Below are 18,228 nucleotides of genomic sequence, written 5' to 3'. Positions count from 1 at the left end.
ATAGATTTAGACCAGAGATTAGGAAAAAGTTCTTTAGATTGAGGGTGGGGAGACACTGGGACAGGTTGCTCAGGGAGGCTGTGGATGCCCCCTCCCTGGAGGTGTTCAAGGCCAGGCTGGATGAGGCCTTGAGCAAGCTGGGCTGGTGGGAGGGGGGGTGGAACTAGATGATCTTTGAGGTCCCTTCCAACCCAACCCATGCTATGATTGAATCTGGCACTGCCTTTGGTAGCACTGATGCTGCCATGGCCCTGCCAGTTCCTCTTAAGCTTGGAGAGGTTGCACAAAATTCATCAGAATTGCTCCCAATTGATGGACTTGCAGCAGAACACAGCAAATACTCATCCAAGAATGCAGAAAATAACTGAATTGGGGTTTTGGTTTTTTTTTTTTTTGGTGTGTCTGTTTGAAAGAATGGTTTCCTAAATTAGTCTCTGAGCTCATCATGACCACTGAGCCTCCTGGGTATTAGATGGGGGCAGGAGCTGTGGAAGTTGCTAGCTGCAAGGTGATGAATTCCACAGTGCTCTGGAGGAGAAGCCCAGATTTGCTGACATAGACTCCAGCTGTGGATATTAGAGGGATCTGCTTACATCCAGCCTTACAGAGCAGGAAGATCCTTTCTCCAGGGTCAGCCTTCATTGGTTTGTCATTCGGATGCAAATCATGCAAGTGGAGAACCCTGGGGTTGTATTGAAGTAATTATCCACAGAAGCATAGAATCTCAGAACTGTTTTAGTTGGAAGAGACCTCTAGGATCATCCAGTCCAACCTTCAACCCAACCCCACCATGGCCTCCAAACCCTGGCCCCAAGTGCCATGGCCACAGGTTTCTGGAACACCTTCGGGCATGGGGACTCCACCACCTCCCTGGGCAGCCTGTGCCAGTCCCTGACCACTCTTGCAGCAAAGAAATTTTTCCTCCTCTCCAACCTAAGCCTCCCCTGGCACAATTTCAGGCCATTTCCTCTCTTTCTATCACCTGATACTGGGGAAAAGAGCCCAACCCCCACCCCACTGCAACCTCCTTTCAGGGAGCAGTAGAGAGCAATGAGGTCTCCCTCAGCCTCCTCCTCTCCAGACTGAACACCCCCAGCTCCCTCAGCTGCTCCTCCCCAGCCCTGTTCTCCAGACCCTTCCCCAGCTTGGTTGCCCTTCTCTGGACCTGCTCCAGGACCTCACTGTCTCCTGCTTTAGCCTTCAGTGTAGGCAGATGGCATTTCCAGCAGCCTTCTCCTGTGCTGTGGCAGTTTCACTTCCCTTGCTTTCTTCTTCTGGTTAGGTTTGGTGCTTTTTGGGTTACCTTCCTTTTTCTGCTTCTCAAAAAAAGTGTGTCTGGAGAGGTTCTCCTACCCCTCTACTCTGCCCTGCTCAGACCACACCTTGAACACTCTTTTGGGCTCCCCAGTTCAAGAGAGACAGGGAACTGCTGGAGGGGGTCCAGTGGAGAGCTACAAGGATGATCATGGAACTGCAACTACAGTGTGATAAAGAAAGGCTGAGAGCCCTGGGGCTGGTTAGTCTGGAGAGGAGGAGGCTCAGAGGGGATCTGATCAATGTCTATCAATAGCTGAGAGGTGGGGGTCAGGATGAAGGTGCCAGGCTCTGTTTGGTGGCACCCATTGACAGGACAAGGGGCAATGGACACAAACTGGAACCCAGCAGGTTCCATCTCAACAGGAGGAGAAAATTCTTTGGTGTGTGGATGCTGGAGGCCTGGAGCAGGCTGCCCAGAGAGGTTGTGGAGTCTCCTTGTGTGGAGACTTTCCAAACCCACCTGGATGTGTTCCTGTGTGACATGCCCTGGGTGACCCTGCTCTGGCAGGGGGGTTGGACTGGATGATCTCCCATGGTCCCTTCCACCCCCCCACCATGGTGTGATGCTGTCGTTGTGTGATTCTCTCTGTGCTTCCACATGGTCTCAGGGAGCTGTAGAGAAGTCTCAGATGTGGAGAGGGCTGAGGTTCAACAGTGTCAGATCAGGAGCAAGGTCTCCTTTGGGCTCACATCGACTGTCCCTTTTTGTTCTGCAAAAGGCAGCTCCTGGTAGCTCTAATGAGGCTGCTGGAGGGACTGCTGGACACAAAGAACTTGCTTAGAGATTTCCATGTGAGAGAGTAATTAAGGGTGGTGCAAGTACAAGGCTGATGAAGGAGCAGTTACAATGTTTAAATGGCAAGGTGATTACCAGCACAATGACAGGAGGGGAGAAGGAAGGAGGGTGAGGAGGAGGCTTCCAGCACAGATTGGAAGAGAAAAAGACAAATCAGGGCTCCTGGGTTCCTTGTGCTCCTTCTGCTCCTTTAAAGTCACTGATTGAATAAGGATGGGAAATTGGCCAGCCCTGGCAACTCAGGATGTGCACCCTGGTGTCTGTGTGGTTAAAGGGAGCTGACTGGACATGCTGGGGTGGAGGCTGTGCTGTTAGGATGCTCACAGAATGCATCAGGTTGGAAAGGAGCCTCGAAGGTCATCTTGTCCAACCCCCTTGCAGTCAGCAAGGACATCTCCAACTAGAGCAGGGAGACACTGAATCTGATTTTGAATGTCTCCAGGGATGAGGCCTCCACCACCTCCCTGGGCAGCCTGTTCCAGTGTCTCCCCAGCCTCACTGTGCAGAACTTCCTCCTGAGGTCCAACCTAATTCTGCCCTGCTCCAGTTTCAAACCATTGCCTCTTGTCCTATCCCCACAGCCCCTTCTGAGCAGTCCCTCCCCAGCCTGCCTGGAGGTCTTCTTCAGATATTGAAACTCAGCTCTAAGGTCTCCATGGAGCCTTCTCTTCTCCAGACTGAACAGCTCCAACTCTCCCAGCCTGTCCCCACAGCAGAGCTTCTCCAGCCCTCCGATCATCTTTGTGGCCTCCTCTGGACCCTCTCCAGCACCTCTCTCCTGTTTTGGGGGTCCCAGAACTGAATGCAGCACTCCCAACAACCCACTGAACACACATGCAGATGACCCAAAATTTCATGAGGATTTGAGATCTGCTGCCCCTAAGGCTTCTTCTCCATCACTGCTGCACTGAGGCTCCAGCCCTGAATTCTCGGGGGTCTTGCTAAAGGAAACAATAATAATGGCAAAAAACATCTGAGTGCTCCCTGGGGAGCTCCAGAGCTGGACACAGCACTCCAACCAACCCACTGAACACCCTGTTCCAGAGTTTCTCCACTCTCATTGTGAAGAACTTTCTCCTGATGCCCAACCTAAACTGTCCCTTCTGGAGAACCTTGTGAGGAAGGAGTTTGGGTGCTGGGTTTTTTTTAGAGGGAAAGCCATGGAGAAGGTGGCTTTGCTGTGCCTCCAGTTACAGGAGATGGGACAGACTGGGCTGCCAGGTGACCCTGGTTATGGGCTGGAGAACTTCTGCTGATGCTGAAGGACAAAACCAAAAAGGTATTCATCCCCCTACCTGTAGCTGTTGGACACCAAGACCTGGTTATGGTGGTGCTGCTACTGGTACTTCAGGTTGGGTTGGGGCTATCTAGACATCCATTTCTCCTCTCTCTTCTCTGTGTCTGAACTTGCAGAGCGGATCTGTGACTTTGCCTTCATGCATGAGCAGCTCATCACCTTTCAAGCAGCTGCTGACATCTCTCCTGTGAAGCAAAGAAGTGGTTCAGCTGCCTCTTACAGATGAGACCTTGAGACAGAGAAACCAGGTCTTGGCAGGAGAGGAAGGGCTCAGTCCAGAACATGTATCAGATGGCACCCAGGCAGATTACTGCAGCAGGTCCCTTAAACACCCACCAGGGACTGAAATTGCAGAAAGGAATGAAACAAACTGGACCCCAGGTCATGCATCCCGCCTGGAGAGGAGGAGGCTGAGGGGAGACCTCTTTGCCCTCTTACAACTCCCTGACAGGAGGTTGGAGCCAGGTGGGGGTTGGTCTCTTCTCTCTAGGATCAAGTGACAGAAGGAGAGGAACGGGCCTGATATTGCATCAGGGAAAGGTTAGGTTGAAGATGAGGAAAAATTTCTTTGCTACAAGAGTGGTCAGGGATTGGCACAGGGAGGTGGTGGAGTCCCCATGCCTGGAGGTGTTCATAAGCCTGTGGCCATGGCACTTGGGACAGGGTTTGGTGGCCATGGTGGGGTTGGGTTGATGGCTGGACTGGATGATCTCAGAGGGCTTTTCCAACCCAAACCATTCTATGGCTGATCAAGGGCCTCATGCAGTGTGACTTACCTGCTCCTACATCTACACTGGTGGGTAACTGGGATCTCTTTTGGATGCATCCTGTGCAGACTATGCCATTAGCATCCTACCAGCTCAGGGCTGGACTCATGCCCTTGATGTATTTTCACTCGGTTTTAATTGATTTATTTTCTTTCATGATAAATGCAGAGTTTTTTAGGATTTACTAACCCTCCCCCTCCCACCAGCTGTTCCTGGTACTGCTGCTTCTCCCTGCTCTGGCTGCTGTTTTTCTCACCATTCTGGGTTGGAATAGGTTTTATTGGGAAGCTATGGAAAGGTGCCTGGTGGTGGTGTGTGCTTTTGGCTCCCTATTAAGATGCTTTAAAAGGTCTGATTTTCAAAGGCAGATGTTTGGAGATTTCTGAAGTCCACACATAATTCTTACTGGAGAGGGAGGCAAAACATGAGTTGTAAGAAGTCCCCTGCTTCAGAAACCTGGCCTCTGAAAAACCTGAGGGGACCACTTTGGTGTTACCTTATTCTTCTTGTGCTGCAAGCACAGGAAATTACAGCCTCCATTTGCTAAGCAGCAGGAGGCTGAAGGATTTGGCTCAGGCTCACAAATATTTTTCAGCTTCCCCCTCCCCCCTTCCCTTCCATCACGTAGCCTTCCCTGTGCACTGATGTGTGGACAGAAAAGAAATGGTGAGGGAGGGTGAGCAATGGGTTCTGACAATCCCAGGCACTGATACAGGCTGGGCAGGGACTGGTTTGAGAGCAGCCCTGAAGGAAAGGCTTTGGGGTTGCTGGTGGAGGAGAAGCTCAGCAGGAGCCAGCAGTGAGCACTTGCAGCCCAGAGAGCCAAGCAGAGCCTGGGCTGCAGCAGGAGAAGTGTGGCCAGCAGGGCCAGGGAGGGGATTCTCCCCCTCTGCTCCACTCTGCTCAGACCACTCCTGGAGCTCTGTGTCCACTTCTGGAGCCTCTGTTACAAGAGGGATCTGGACATGCTGGAAGGTGTCCAGAGAAGGGCCATGAGGATGAGCAGAGGGCTGGAGCTGCTCTGCTCTGGAGACAGACTGAGAGAGTTGGGGTTGTGCAGGCTGGAGAAGGGGAGACTCTGAGGCAACCTTCTTGTGGCCTTCCAGGATCTGAAGGGGGTTCCAAGAAAGCTGGGGAGGGACTTTTTAGGGTGTGAGGTAGGGATAGCGCTGGGGGGAATGGAGCAAAACTAGAAGTGTGGAGATTCAGATTGGATGTTAGGAAGAACTTCTTCCCCATGAGGGTGGTGAGAGAGTGGCACAGGTTGCCCAGGGAGGTGGTGGAAGCCTCATCCCTGGAGGTTTTTGCAGCCAGGCTGGAGGTGGCTGTGAGCAACCTGCTGTGGTGTGAGGTGTCCCTGCCCATGGCAGGGGGTTGGAGCTGGCTGAGCCTTGAGGTCCCTTCCAACCCTGACAATTCTGTGATTCCCTTAGAGAATCCTAAATCCTGATAATGTGCCTGGTGGTGTTTACAAGTAGAGGTGGTCCCAACCTCTTTGAAGAGTGATTCTCTTCTCTTTGTGGCCATCCTGGGTGTCTCATGTCTGTGCAGGGAACACAACCTGCAGTGTGGCATCACAGTCTCCTCAGATGGCTTCTGCTGTTGTCCCAGTGGGTGGGGAAGGTTGGATCACAAGAGGTTTAGCTGGGGTGGATTTCCTCAGTGCTCTGCACAGCACATCACCAGACTGGGCTTATTTTAAAATGCAGCAGGGGCTGAGGGAGAGATGATTCAGGCAGCCAGGCTGCACTGTGACACATCTTACTCAGGCTATTCCAAGCACCTAAGCTGGTGTTTGAGGACAGGGCAAAACAGGGCATTTGGGTGGCCCTGTGACTTATCTCAGCCTTAGGGCTATTTGCATGTACAGAGAGACAGCTGCAGGCCATGCTCCAGAAGAGGAAACAGACATCTGGGCAAAAAGCTGATGAAGATGTTTTGAATGTAGCCAGTGGCAGCATCCAAAGCAGTGTGGCCAGAGATGGAGAGAGGGGATCCTGCCCCTCTGCTCTGGGGAGACCTCACCTGCAGGGATGCTTCCAGGTCTGGAGCTCTCAATACACGAAGGACATGGACCTGATGGAGCAGGTCCAGAGGAGGCCACAAAAATGCTCAGGGGGTTGGAGCATCTCTGCTATGGGGACAGGCTGAGGCAGCTGGGGGTGTTCAGCCTGGAGAAGAGAAGGCTCTGGGGAGACTTTAGGGCAGGCTTCCAGTACCTGAAGGGAGCTGCAAGAAGGCTGCAGAGGGACTGTTTGCAAAGGCCTGCAGGGACAGGACCAGGGGCAATGGTTTGAAACTAGAGCAGAGCAGATTTAGATTGGATGCTAGGAACAGCTTCTTTACCGCAAGGGTAGTGGAACACTGCAACAGGTTGCCCAGAGAGGTAGTTGAGGCCTTATCCCTGGAGATATTCAAGATGAGGCTGGACAGGGCTCTGGGCAACCTGACCTAGTGGAGGATGTCCCTTGCTGATTGCAGTGAGGGGGGTTGGGCTGTCTGACCTTTGAAGATCCCTTCCAACCCAGACCCATTCTCCTCCCCTATAACTGTACAGCTCAGAGCAGCCTCAGTCGTGCTGTCGATGAAGCTGCTCGAACGCCCAGCAGGGAAGCTGTGCTGACTTTGGAGGTGGGAATCTTCTTTTTTTTTTTTTTTTTTTTTTTATATTATCCTGCCCCCTGTTGCTCATAGGTACAAATCAAACGAAGAGTATGTGTATGTGCGAGGCCGTGGACGAGGGAAGTATGTATGTGAGGAGTGTGGAATTCGCTGCAAGAAACCCAGCATGCTGAAGAAGCACATTCGCACGCACACAGACGTCAGGCCGTACGTCTGCAAGTACTGTAACTTTGCTTTTAAAACCAAAGGTAAGAGACAGCCAGCTCCTAGCACCTCTCCTTAGTGGATTCACTTCCCAACCTGCTCCGGGGGTGCTGCTGAAAAGGGGAAGGGAAAGTTTGGGGTTTGTTTGGGTGTTGGTTTGGTTTGGGGTTTGGTTTGGTTTGGTTTATGGTTTGGTTTGCCTTGGTTTGCTTTGCTTTGCTTTGGTTTCCTTTGGTTTGGTTTGGTTTAGTTTGCTTTGCTTTGCTTTGCTTTGCTTTGGCTTAGTTTGCTTTGGTTTGCTTTGGTTTGGTTTCCTTTTGTTTGGTTTGGTTTGGTTTCCTTTGGTTTCCTTTGGTTTGGTTTGGTTTGGTTTGGTTTGGTTTCCTTTTGTTTTGTTTGGTTTGGTTTGCTTTGCTTTGCTTTGATTTGCTTTGCCTTGGTTTGGCTTAGTTTGCTTTGGTTTGGTTTGGTTTGGTTTCCTTTGGTTTGCTTTGCTTTGCTTTGCTTTGCTTTGCTTTGGTTTCCTTTTGTTCGTTTTGGTTTGGTTTGGTTTGGTTTCCCTTGGTTTGGTTTCCTTTTGTTTGGTTTGGTTTGGTTTGGTTCGCTTTGCTTTGCTGTGCTTTGGTTTCCTTTGGTTTCCTTTGCTTTGGTTTGCTTTGCTTTGCTTTGCTTTGCTTTGGTTTGCTTTGGTTTGCTTTGGATTTTTTTTCCCCCAGGAACTGGGGGGAGGGAGGATGAGGTTTTGGATGAGGGTGTTGGTGAAGAGCATGCAGCAGAGCATTGCTTACAGTGAGGGTGGTGAGATGCTGGGACAGGTTGTCCCATCCCTGGAGGTGGAGGGGAGATTGAGACTGGAGAGCTGGGGAGTGACTTTTGACAAGGGCTGGGAGTGCCAGGATGAGGAACAATAGCTTTGAGCTGGGAGAGGGGAGACTGAGACTGGAGATGAGGAAGAAATTCTTTAGAGTGAGGGTGGGGAGACACTGGAACAGGTTGCCCAGGGAAGTTGTGGCTGTCCCTCCCTGGAGGTGTTCAAGGCCAGGCTGGATGAAACCTTGAGCAATCTGGGCTGGTGGGAGGTGTCCCTGCCCATGGCAGAGGGGTTGGAGCTGGATGATCATTGAGGTCCCTTCCAACTCAAACCATTCTGCGAATTTATGACTCTGAATCTGTGCCATCCTATTTGTGCTTCTTAAAGGGAATGATCCTGAAGTACAGCTTCATGTCTAGGGATTTATAGACCAAAGCACCCCCAAAGTGACAGCAGCAGCTCCTGGCTTCAGGGAAACATCCCTGACCGAGCCCCTGGAGGACAAGTTTTGGGTGGCTTTTGATGCTGCTGCTCTCAAGATCTGTTTGCTCTGCACATTCTCATCCCTCACAGTTGCATGTAGCTTCCACATTTTCTAGATCACATCAGTAGGGCTTTTTCTCTAAAGATCTCCATTCCAGGGCATCTAGTCATGAATGATCCACAGCCTCACCACCCCCTGAAATTCTTTGCAAGACACCTCCACCGTTGCCTCAGCGTGCGAGTGAGCTCTAGCAGGGAGGAGCTGCAAAGGAAAAGTCTTTTCCAAGAGACTGTGGGGAGAGTTTTCAGAGGTGCCCAGGTACCTTTAACTTCTCAGAAGAGTCTGGCACCATGGGTTTGACAGAGCTCCTCTCCATCTTTGCTTGCATCAAGCCTTGCAATAAAGATGTTGAGCCGAGTTTCTTGATTCGAGTGTGATGTGAATAGGAAAATACAGGCTGTGGTCTGTAGCTCCATCTCAGCAGATGGGGACAGTTGGCTGCTCAAGAAGAGCATCACCCCCAAAAAAACCCCAGTGCTGTCCAAGGAATTGGCACAGCATAGGTGTGGGGAGGAGGCACTGGGTGCTGTGTGGACCATGGCACATGTACTTAGCCAGGGCATGTCTGTGCCAGACAAGTGCCCCTGATGCTGGGTGGTTCAGGCTGGCAGTTGCTGGATGAGGGCTTAGCTGGTGGTGATTTCTGGGTAAGGACCTGTTGGTAATCACTGGCATATGGGAGCACGGGAAAGTGATACTGGATTTGAGGCCAAATTCTTGTCAGACACATGCAGCAAGTCTGAGTGATGGTTCTTCCTTCCTCCCCCCCCTCCTGGAGCTCTCTCTGATTAATTCTCTTTCTCTTTCCCTCTTGCTTGTGTCACTTTGTTCTGAGGTTTGCCTTCCAGAGGTGAATTCATTCTGCCTCTTCCCTCCCTTCACCTTGCTATCCCCCACGCTTCTGTAGGGCTTTTGTTCAGGATGCTGTGATCAAACCATCCTCCTCACCATCTCTCTAGCTGCTTTGCTCTTCATCTCTGCTCCCTTGAAGCACATGAACCATCAGTGCTACTGACTGTGCTGACTGCACACTGCAAACACTCCCTTGCCCCCAAGCTTCTTCAGCTTTGCAGGAAACTTGCATGAGGAAGGGAGCATGGAAATGCTTCCTTCAGAAAAAAAAAAGCCCCAAACCAATCCAACCCAGTGTTGGGATTCAAATGCAAAACTCTCTGTTTGCCTCTGGATGCATGAGGGGGGCAGAACCTCCCCACATCAGCATTTCAGGACAAGTAGTTGCATGATAGCAATATGGAATTGCATGAAAATAGCTCTTTGCTGGAAGGGGCTGACACAGTCCTGTGGGCATGGCTGCACCCCACGGGGGTAAAAGCTGTTTGCTGATGGAGACATGAGGACCTTTGGAAGAGTTACTGAAGAGAGAGAAAAAGATCAGCCTCGTGTGCTGATACAGTGAGCAGTTAAAAGTCCAGTTCCAGAATCCTTGCTGGTGGTCCTGGAGTGTGATGCAGAGGTCCAGGAGGTTGGCAGAACTGGGGGTGGGGAGGAGGGGGAGGGTTTCACAGTTCAGTTTGCAGCCATCTGAGAGTAGGTTTGTTTGTATCCTGCTTCATCAGGAGCCTCCTTCCTGGTGTGCAGTTTTGCAGCCGCAGTGGGCTGCAGGATGGAGAAGCTGCAGCTCAGGGCTGCTCTTGCAAAAAGCCCAAGCTCTTTCAGAAATCAGCTTTCCAAAGGGAATTTTAGCCTTCAGGGTAAGCTCCCTGGGGCTATCTGGGGAGCTGTCTTCATTCTGGCTGTGGGAGATCTCTCCAGCATGACCTAATGCTCTAAACTCTCAGGTAGTCTGGAAGCAGTTCAAGGGGAGGGAGGGAGAGGGGGGAGCGGAGATTATTATTGTGTTTAATGAGGATCTTTATCTGGTTAAAATGCACCTCCCCTCCCTGTCCCTTCCCATCCCAGAAAATCCATATCCATGTTCCAAGAGCTGTGAAAACTTTCACAAGAGAAAAAGCTTTCACTGTTTTCCCCTTTTCACTGATGCTGTTGTCTGACTGCTTTTTGGGTGTTCCTCTTCCTTTGGGTTACAGAACTGCAGGGAATAATTTTCTTATTGTTATCATTATCATTATTATTACTATTATTATTATTACTATTATTATATTTTAAATCATCGTTCTTATCATCGTTTATTAATTTTATTTTTATCATTATTATCTTATCTGTATTATTTTTCCTATTTTTTATTATTTTAGTTTTGATGGTATTTTCATTTTCATCATTATTATATATTATTAATATTAATTCCTGTTATCATAGTTAGAATCATTATCATTATTTTCATAATTATTATTATATTTTCATGTACAATATTTTTATTATTTTATTATTAATGTTATTTTATGTTTTATGTTTTATGTTATCATTATGATCTTATTCTTTGTATTATTTTTCCTATTTTTTCTCATTTTAGTTTTAATGGTATTTTCAATTTAATTTTAATTATTATTGCATATTGTTTATTAATATTATCATTATCATCATAATCATTTTTATCATTATTATATTTTCATTAATATTTTCATTATTTAATTGTAACATTATTTTTATTTTATTTTATTAATTTTATTATTATTAAATTTTATTTTATTTTTATTATTTTTACTATTATTATTGCTATTACTATTATTGCTACTGCTATTGCTATTGCTATTTATTACTATTGCTATTACTATGATTACCTTAAAGCAAGCCCATGAGATTTTTTTGTGTGTGGTTACTTAGCTGATGGAAGCAGCAGCCTTGGAGATGTAGTTTTTGAAGCCTGATTTGATTTTCTGTCTCTGGACCAGGTCTAGAAGTGCCTCTCTACCAAGTTGCCTCCTCCTGCACTGCAGCAGTGCTCCCCTAAGAGGTTTTGCTATGTGGCCTCCAAGAGGTTGTTTAAAAGCAGCTTCTTCATTGTTTTCTTACCAGGAAGGAAATGAAGAAAAAGTTGCAGTCTAATAATTTTCCCTTTCAGGAAGGTCAGGGAGAGCTTTTCCTTTGGCCACCTTGGCAGAGAGGACTCGGAGCTTTCCCTTGCCACTCATCTCCAGACCCTCCAGGGAAGTGCAGCCCCTGACTCCCCACATTCTCGTGGGTGACTTCACAGAATCCCAGAATCCCAGACTGCTGGGGAGTGGAAGGGACCTCTGAAGATCATCCAGTCCAACCCCTGCCAGAGCAGGACCATAGGATCCAGCACAGGTCACACAGGAACACATCCAGACAGGGCTGGAAAGGCTCCAGAGAAGGAGACTCCACAACCTCTCTGGGCAGCCTGCTCCAGGGCTCTGGGAGCCTCACAGTGCAGAAGTTCCTCCTCCTGTTGAGGTGGAACCTCCTGTGCTGCAGTTTCCATCCATTGCCCCTTGGCCTATCCCAGGACACAACTGAGCAGAGCCTGTCCCTGTCCCCTCCCTCCTGACCCCCAGCCCTCAGCTATTGACAGACATTGATCAGATCCCCTCTCAGCCTTCTCCTCTCCAGACTGAACCACCCCCAGGGCTCTCGGCCTCTCCTCCCCAGGCAGTGCTCCAGTCCCTTCAGCATCCTTGCAGCCCTCCCTTGGACTCTCTCCAGCAGCTCCCTGTCCCTCCTGAACTGGGGAGCCCAGAACTGGAGGCAATATTCCAGGTGTGGCCTTACCAGGGCAGAGTAGATTGGGAAGAGAACCTCCAAAACAAAACCCACAACCAAACCAAACAAACAACCCCCCCAAAAACAAAACAAGCAAAAAAAACAGAATCAAACAAAAACCCCAAACCCAAACCAAAAACCAAAACCCCAAAAGAAACATCAAAACCAAAACAAAACCCACAACCAAAACAAAACCCCCCAAAAAACCCCAAAACCCAAACCAATCAAACAAAAAACCCCAAACAAAACAAGAATAAAAAACATAGCAAACCTCACAACCAAAACAAAAAACAGCCCCAAAAACCAACCAATCAACCAAAAAACTCCAAAACCCAACACAAACAAAAAAACCAAAACCAAACCCACAACCAAAACAAACAAAACCCCTAAAAACAAACCAAATAAAAAACGAAACCAAACAAAAAAAAAAACCCAAACCAAAGCAAACAAAACCAAAAAAACCCAAAACAAACATAAAAACCAAAACAAAATCCACAACCAAAACAAACCCCCCCAAAAAGTCAAACCCTAAAACAAAGAAAATCCCCCAAACCAAACAAAACTAAAAAAAAAAAAAAACAAAAAAACAAAACCCACAACCAAACCAAATAAAAAAAAAAAAAAAAACCAAACAAAAAACCAAACCAAACCAAAAACCACAGCCAAAAAAAAACCGAACAAAAACCACCCCAAAAACTAAAACAAAAACCCCCACCAATACCAAACCAAACAAAAAAACCCAAACCAAAACCCACAAGCAAAACAAAGAAAAAAGGGAAAAAAAAGAGGAAAATAAGTTGGAAAACTGGGAAGGAAATGGGGTGTGGGGCAGTGCTGGCACAAGTACTGCCCTGCTGTGCAGATGTTCTGCCTCCCACAGCTCTTTTCTGCTCTGGTTCAGGCTCACACCAAGCTCTCACCTCCTGAGTCATTACAATGTCTCCAAGTGTCTGAGCAAAGTATCTGGAGCTGCTTGAGGTGGAGCTGCTCATGGTGGAGCTGCTTGAGGTGGAGCTGCTCGAGGTGGAGCTGCTCAAGGTGGAGGTGCTCACAGTGGAGCTGCTTGTGGTGCAGCTGCTCGTGGTGCAGCTGCTCGAGGTGGAGCTGCTTGAGGTGGAGCTGCTGACAGTGGAGCTGCTTTGGTGGAGCTGCTCATAGTGGAGCTGCTTCCAGTGGAGCTGCTCATGGTGGAGCTGCTCATAGTGGAGCTGCTCGAGGTGGAGCTGCTCATGGTGGAGCTGCTCGAGGTGGAGCTGCTCACGGTGGAGCTGCTCATGGTGGAGCTGCTCACAGTGGAGCTGCTTTGGTGGAGCTGCTCGAGGTGGAGCTGCTCGAGGTGGAGCTGCTCGAGGTGGAGTTGCTCACAGTGGAGCTGCTCACGGTGGAGCTGCTCATGGTGGAGCTGCTCATAGTGGAGCTGCTCATAGTGGAGCTGCTCGAGGTGGAGTTGCTCACAGTGGAGCTGCTCGAGGTGGAGTTGCTCACAGTGGAGCTGCTCACGGTGGAGCTGCTCATGGTGGAGCTGCTCATAGTGGAGCTGCTCACGGTGGAGCTGCTCGAGGTGGAGCTGCTCATGGTGGAGCTGCTTGAGGTGGAGCTGCTCGAGGTGGAGCTGCTCGAGGTGGAGTTGCTCACAGTGGAGCTGCTCACGGTGGAGCTGCTCATGGTGGAGCTGCTCATAGTGGAGCTGCTCACGGTGGAGCTGCTCGAGGTGGAGCTGCTCATGGTGGAGCTGCTCGAGGTGGAGTTGCTCACGGTGGAGCTGCTCATGGTGGAGCTGCTTGAGGTGGAGCTGCTCACAGTGGAGCTGCTTTGGTGGAGCTGCTCATAGTGGAGCTGCTTCCAGTGGAGCTGCTCATGGTGGAGCTGCTTACGGTGGAGCTGATCGAGGTGGAGCTGCTTGAGGTGGAGCTGCTCACAGTGGAGCTGCTTTGGTGGAGCTGCTCGAGGTGGAGCTGCTCATGGTGGAGCTGCTCGAGGTGGAGCTGCTCGAGGTGGAGCTGCTCACAGTGGAGCTGCTCGAGGTGGAGCTGACCTTGGCAGAGCTGCTGCTGCCTGGGCTTGGAGGTCAGGAGGGACACAGAGCTTTGTCTTGATTCAAAAGGTGCCTGTGGGAAGGACACCACTGCCTGTTGGCGGAAGGTCTCCTTTTGACAGTCTGCTCCACTCCCAGGTTCCAGACACCAGACTTCTTCAGGTCCTCTGCCATAGCCTTCCTCTAATAAATGACTTTGCAGTTCCTTCAATCAGCACAGGGCAGGCACTGAGGTTCCTGAGCATGTTAATGTATTAAATGCATCACCCCTCAGCCCTTACAGGCAAGCTCAGGGCTGCAGAGTTTATTGTTGTTATTACTGCTCCAGCAGACTCAGACCCCTGCTAAAGCCTCCTCTGGAAACTCCAGGGCAGCTCCCACTGGAGGAAAGCTCTGAAGGAATTAATTGCTGTGGGAGCAGGGCAGCCCGAGATGGGGATCTGCAGAATGTCCCTGCGGCCTGGGGGTTCTGGGACCACTCCTTAGAGGTGGGGAAGAGGGAAAGGGTCTGAGGATCCCTGTGGAGCCACTGCTGGGAAGAGGCTTTGGTGTCCTCAACTCCTCAGGATGTGGCAAATCTCCAATGGGATGAGGACAGAGTTATCCTGGAAGAGCTATCCCATGAGGACAGAGTTACTTTGACAGGATGAGAGAGTTGGGGCTGTTCAGCCTGGAGAAAAGAAGGGTCCAAGGAGACCTTAGAGCAACCTTCCAGTACCTGAAGGGGCTACAGAAGAGCTGGGGAGGGACTTGGGACAAGGGTTGGGAGTACCAGGATGAGGACAATGGCTTTGAGCTGGGAGAGGGGAGATGGAGACTGGAGATGAGGAAGAAATTGTTGAGAGTGAGGGTGGCAGACACTGGCACAGGCTGCCCAGGGAGGCTGTGGCTGTCCCCTCCCTGGAGGTGTTCAAGGCCAGGATGGATGAGGCCTTGAGCAAGCTGTGCTGGTGGGAAGTGTCCCTGCCCATGGCAGGGGGTTTGGAACTGGATGAGCTTCAAGGTCCCTTCCAACCCAACCCATTCTCTGATTCTATGATCCTCATGAACTTGTTACCTTCTCCATTACACAGAGTGGCTTGAGATGGGTTGCTGGGAACACAAAAGGACCCCAGTGGCTCAGCCAGGAGATGGCACATGGTGAGAAAATCGTTCAGGGAAAGGTGAAAAAAAAAATAAACCAAAATAAAATAAAATAAAATAAAATAAAATAAAATAAAATAAAATAAAATAAAATAAAATAAAATAAAATAAAATAAAATAAAATAAAATAATAAAATAAAACCAGCACTGAGGGCTGGAGGCACAAGACTGGCAAATTCAAGTGGGATATTGGCTGCTATTTCTTTAAACAGTGCAGCTATTAAGTCTCAGCAAAACCCTCAATGGGAAATCTGCTAATGCTCTGTCTTTGGAAATATGCAAATCCAGCCCAGATCCCTTTCTGGAAGATTCATTTTAGGCTAAATAGAAGCTGATAGGGTTACTCCAGAAGATGGGAAATATTTTATAGCCTGCATTGATGCAGGCAGGATGGATGTTTAAGTCACAGACTCACAGAATCAAGAGAGTGCTGTGGGTTGGAAGGGACCTCTGGAGCTCATCCACTCCTGCAGGGCACCCACAGCAGCTTGCCCAGGAGCACAATGGCCAGGGGGGGTTGGAAGCTCTCCACACAAGGAGACTCCACAACCTCTCTGAGCAGACTGCTCCAGGCCTCCAGCACCCTCACACCAAACAACTTTCTCCTTCTGTTTAGATGGAACCTCCTGGGTTCCAGTCTGTGCCCATTGCCCCTTGGCCTGTCCCTGGGCACCACTGAGCAGAGTCTGTCTCCAGCCTCTTGCCCCCCACAGCTCCTTTAGCTCTTGCTGAGCATTGCTGAGATGCCCTCTGGAGCTGCTCTTCTCCAGGCTCTCAGCCCCAGGGCTCTCAGCCTTTGCTCCTCACAGAGCTGCTGGAGACCCCTCAGTATCTTCATAGCCTCCCTTGGACACTCTCTAGTGTATCCCTGTCCCTCCTGAACTGGGGAGCCCAGAATGGAGCCAGGACTTCAGCTGTGGCCTCATTAGGACAGAGAACCTCTCTCACCCTGCTGCCCACACTCTTCTCCATGCACCCCAGGACCCCTTTGGCCTTCTTGGCCATGGGGGCACACTGCTGGCTCATGGTGACCTCATTGTCCCCCAGCACTCCCAGGACCTTCCCAGCAGGTCACTCCTTATCTGTACTACTGCAGGAGCTTATTGCTCCCCAGGTGCAGGAGTCCATGCAGTTGGTCACTTGTTGGTTTATTGTTCACAGATTGCATCAGGTTGGAAAGGACCCTCAAAGGGCATCTTGTCCAACCCCCCTGCAGTCAGCAGGGACACCTCCAGCTAGAGCAGGTTGCCCAGGGACACATGGAGTTGTTAATTTGTTCCCATTTAATAGAAATAAAAGGATGGGGTATGGCCAGGACAGACAGGATCATTTTTACAAAAATCTTCATAGAATCACAGAACTGTCAGGGTTGGAAGGGACCTCAAGGCTCATCCAGTCCCAATCCCCCTGCCATGGGCAGGGACACCTCACACCACAGCAGGTTGCTCACAGCCACATCCAGCCTGGCTGCAAAAACCTCCAGGGATGAGGCTTCCACCACCTCCCTGGGCAACCTGTGCCAGTCTCTCACCACCCTCATGGGGAAGAATTTCTTCCTAATATCCAATCTGAATCTCCCCATTTCTAGTTTTGCTCCATCCCCCCCAGTCCTATCACTCCCTGAGAGCCTAAAAAGTCCCTCCCCAGCTTTCCTGTAGCCCCCTTCAGATCCTGGAAGGCCACAAGAAGATCTCCTCAGAGCCTTCTCCTCTCCAGACTGCACAACCCCAACTCTCTCAGGCTGTCTCCAGAGCAGAGCAGCTCCAGCCCTCTGCTCATCCTCCTGGCCCTTCTCTGGACACCTTCCAGCACCTCCAGAGCCTTCCTGGAACAGAGGCTCCAGAAGTGGACACAGAGCTCCAGGAGTGGTCTGAGCAGAGTGGAGCAGAGGGGGAGAATCCCCTCCCTGGCCCTGCTGGCCACACTTCTCCTGCTGCAGCCCAGGCTCTGCTTGGCTCTCTGGGCTGCAAGTGCTCACTGCTGGCTCCTGCTGAGCTTCTCCTCCCCCAGCACCCTCAAGGCCTTTTCTTCAGGGCTGCTCTCCAACCAGTCCCTGCCCAGCCTGGATCTGTGCTTGGGATTGCCCTGACCCAGCTGCTGGACCTTGCACTTGGCCTTGTTGAACCTCCTGAGGTTGGCTTGGGCTCAGCTCTCAGCCTGTCAAGGTCCCTCTGGATGGATCCTTCCCTCCAGTGTGTTCATCTTTCTTTTTCCTACTTTTTTCTTTAACCCTGCCACCACTCAATATGGCAATGGCTATTCTGAGAAATTAATTCCCCTCTGCCAGTGTCACTGGGAAATCACTTTTGTCCCTCTTAAGCTGCTTTAAGTGCTTTTGGAACATGAGACTTTCAGCTTTCTCAAAACAACACAAGTATTTAAGCTGCTTTAAGCCCAGAATAAGACCTCACAACATCAGAAGAGCTTAAGCAGCCCATAATAGACACTTGTAAGCAGAGAGCGAGCTGTGCTGACACCACCTGTGCTCCTCTGATGCAGCAGTAGCTGGGGTGGGGTCACAACTTCCACTGATTCCTGAGTGTAAATAGAGCCACAGCATGGGGACATGAGGAAGCTCTTTGCTCTGAGGGTGGTGAGACACTGGAATGGATTGCCCAGAGAAGGTGTGGACACCTCATCCCTGGAAATGTTTGAGCCCAGGCTGGATGAGCAACCTGGGCTGGTGGGAGGTGTCCCTGCCCATGGCAGGGGGTTGGAACTCGATGGTCTCTGAGGTCTCTTCCAACCCAAACCATTCTGTAGTTCTATTATTCTATGATCAGAGTCTGGAGAACCTTCCCTATGGGGACAGGTTGGGAGAGTTGGGGCTGTTGAGCCTGGAGAAGAGAAGGCTCCAGGCAGACCTCAGAGCAGCCTTCCAGTACCTGGAGGGGCTCCAGGAGAGCTGGGGAGGGACTTGGACAAGGGCTGGGAGTGCCAGGATGAGGACAATGGCTTTGAGCTGGGAGAGGGGAGATGGAGACTGGAGATGAGGAAGAAATTCTTTGGAGTGAGGCTGGGCAGACACTGGCACAGGTTGCCCAGGGAGGCTG

At 50.2% G+C, this 18,228-nt stretch overlaps 1 protein-coding gene across 1 annotated transcript in view; it reads left to right on the top strand.

Annotated features, from left to right (window-relative positions):
* The window catches only part of HIVEP3 (HIVEP zinc finger 3), a 96,854-nt gene that overhangs the window by 57,525 nt on the left and 21,101 nt on the right, over positions 1-18,228 (top strand). The window contains exon 3 of the mRNA XM_054395178.1: positions 6,872-7,047. Coding sequence (XP_054251153.1) covers positions 6,872-7,047 — 176 coding nt within the window. The remainder of the gene's footprint in view (positions 1-6,871; positions 7,048-18,228) is intronic.

This window comes from Indicator indicator, chromosome 33 (assembly GCF_027791375.1).
Source record: "Indicator indicator isolate 239-I01 chromosome 33, UM_Iind_1.1, whole genome shotgun sequence".
NCBI classification, from domain to species: Eukaryota; Metazoa; Chordata; class Aves; order Piciformes; family Indicatoridae; genus Indicator; species Indicator indicator.
Note: the sequence above shows the minus strand (reverse complement) of the source record. Positions and strands in the feature narration are given on the sequence as shown.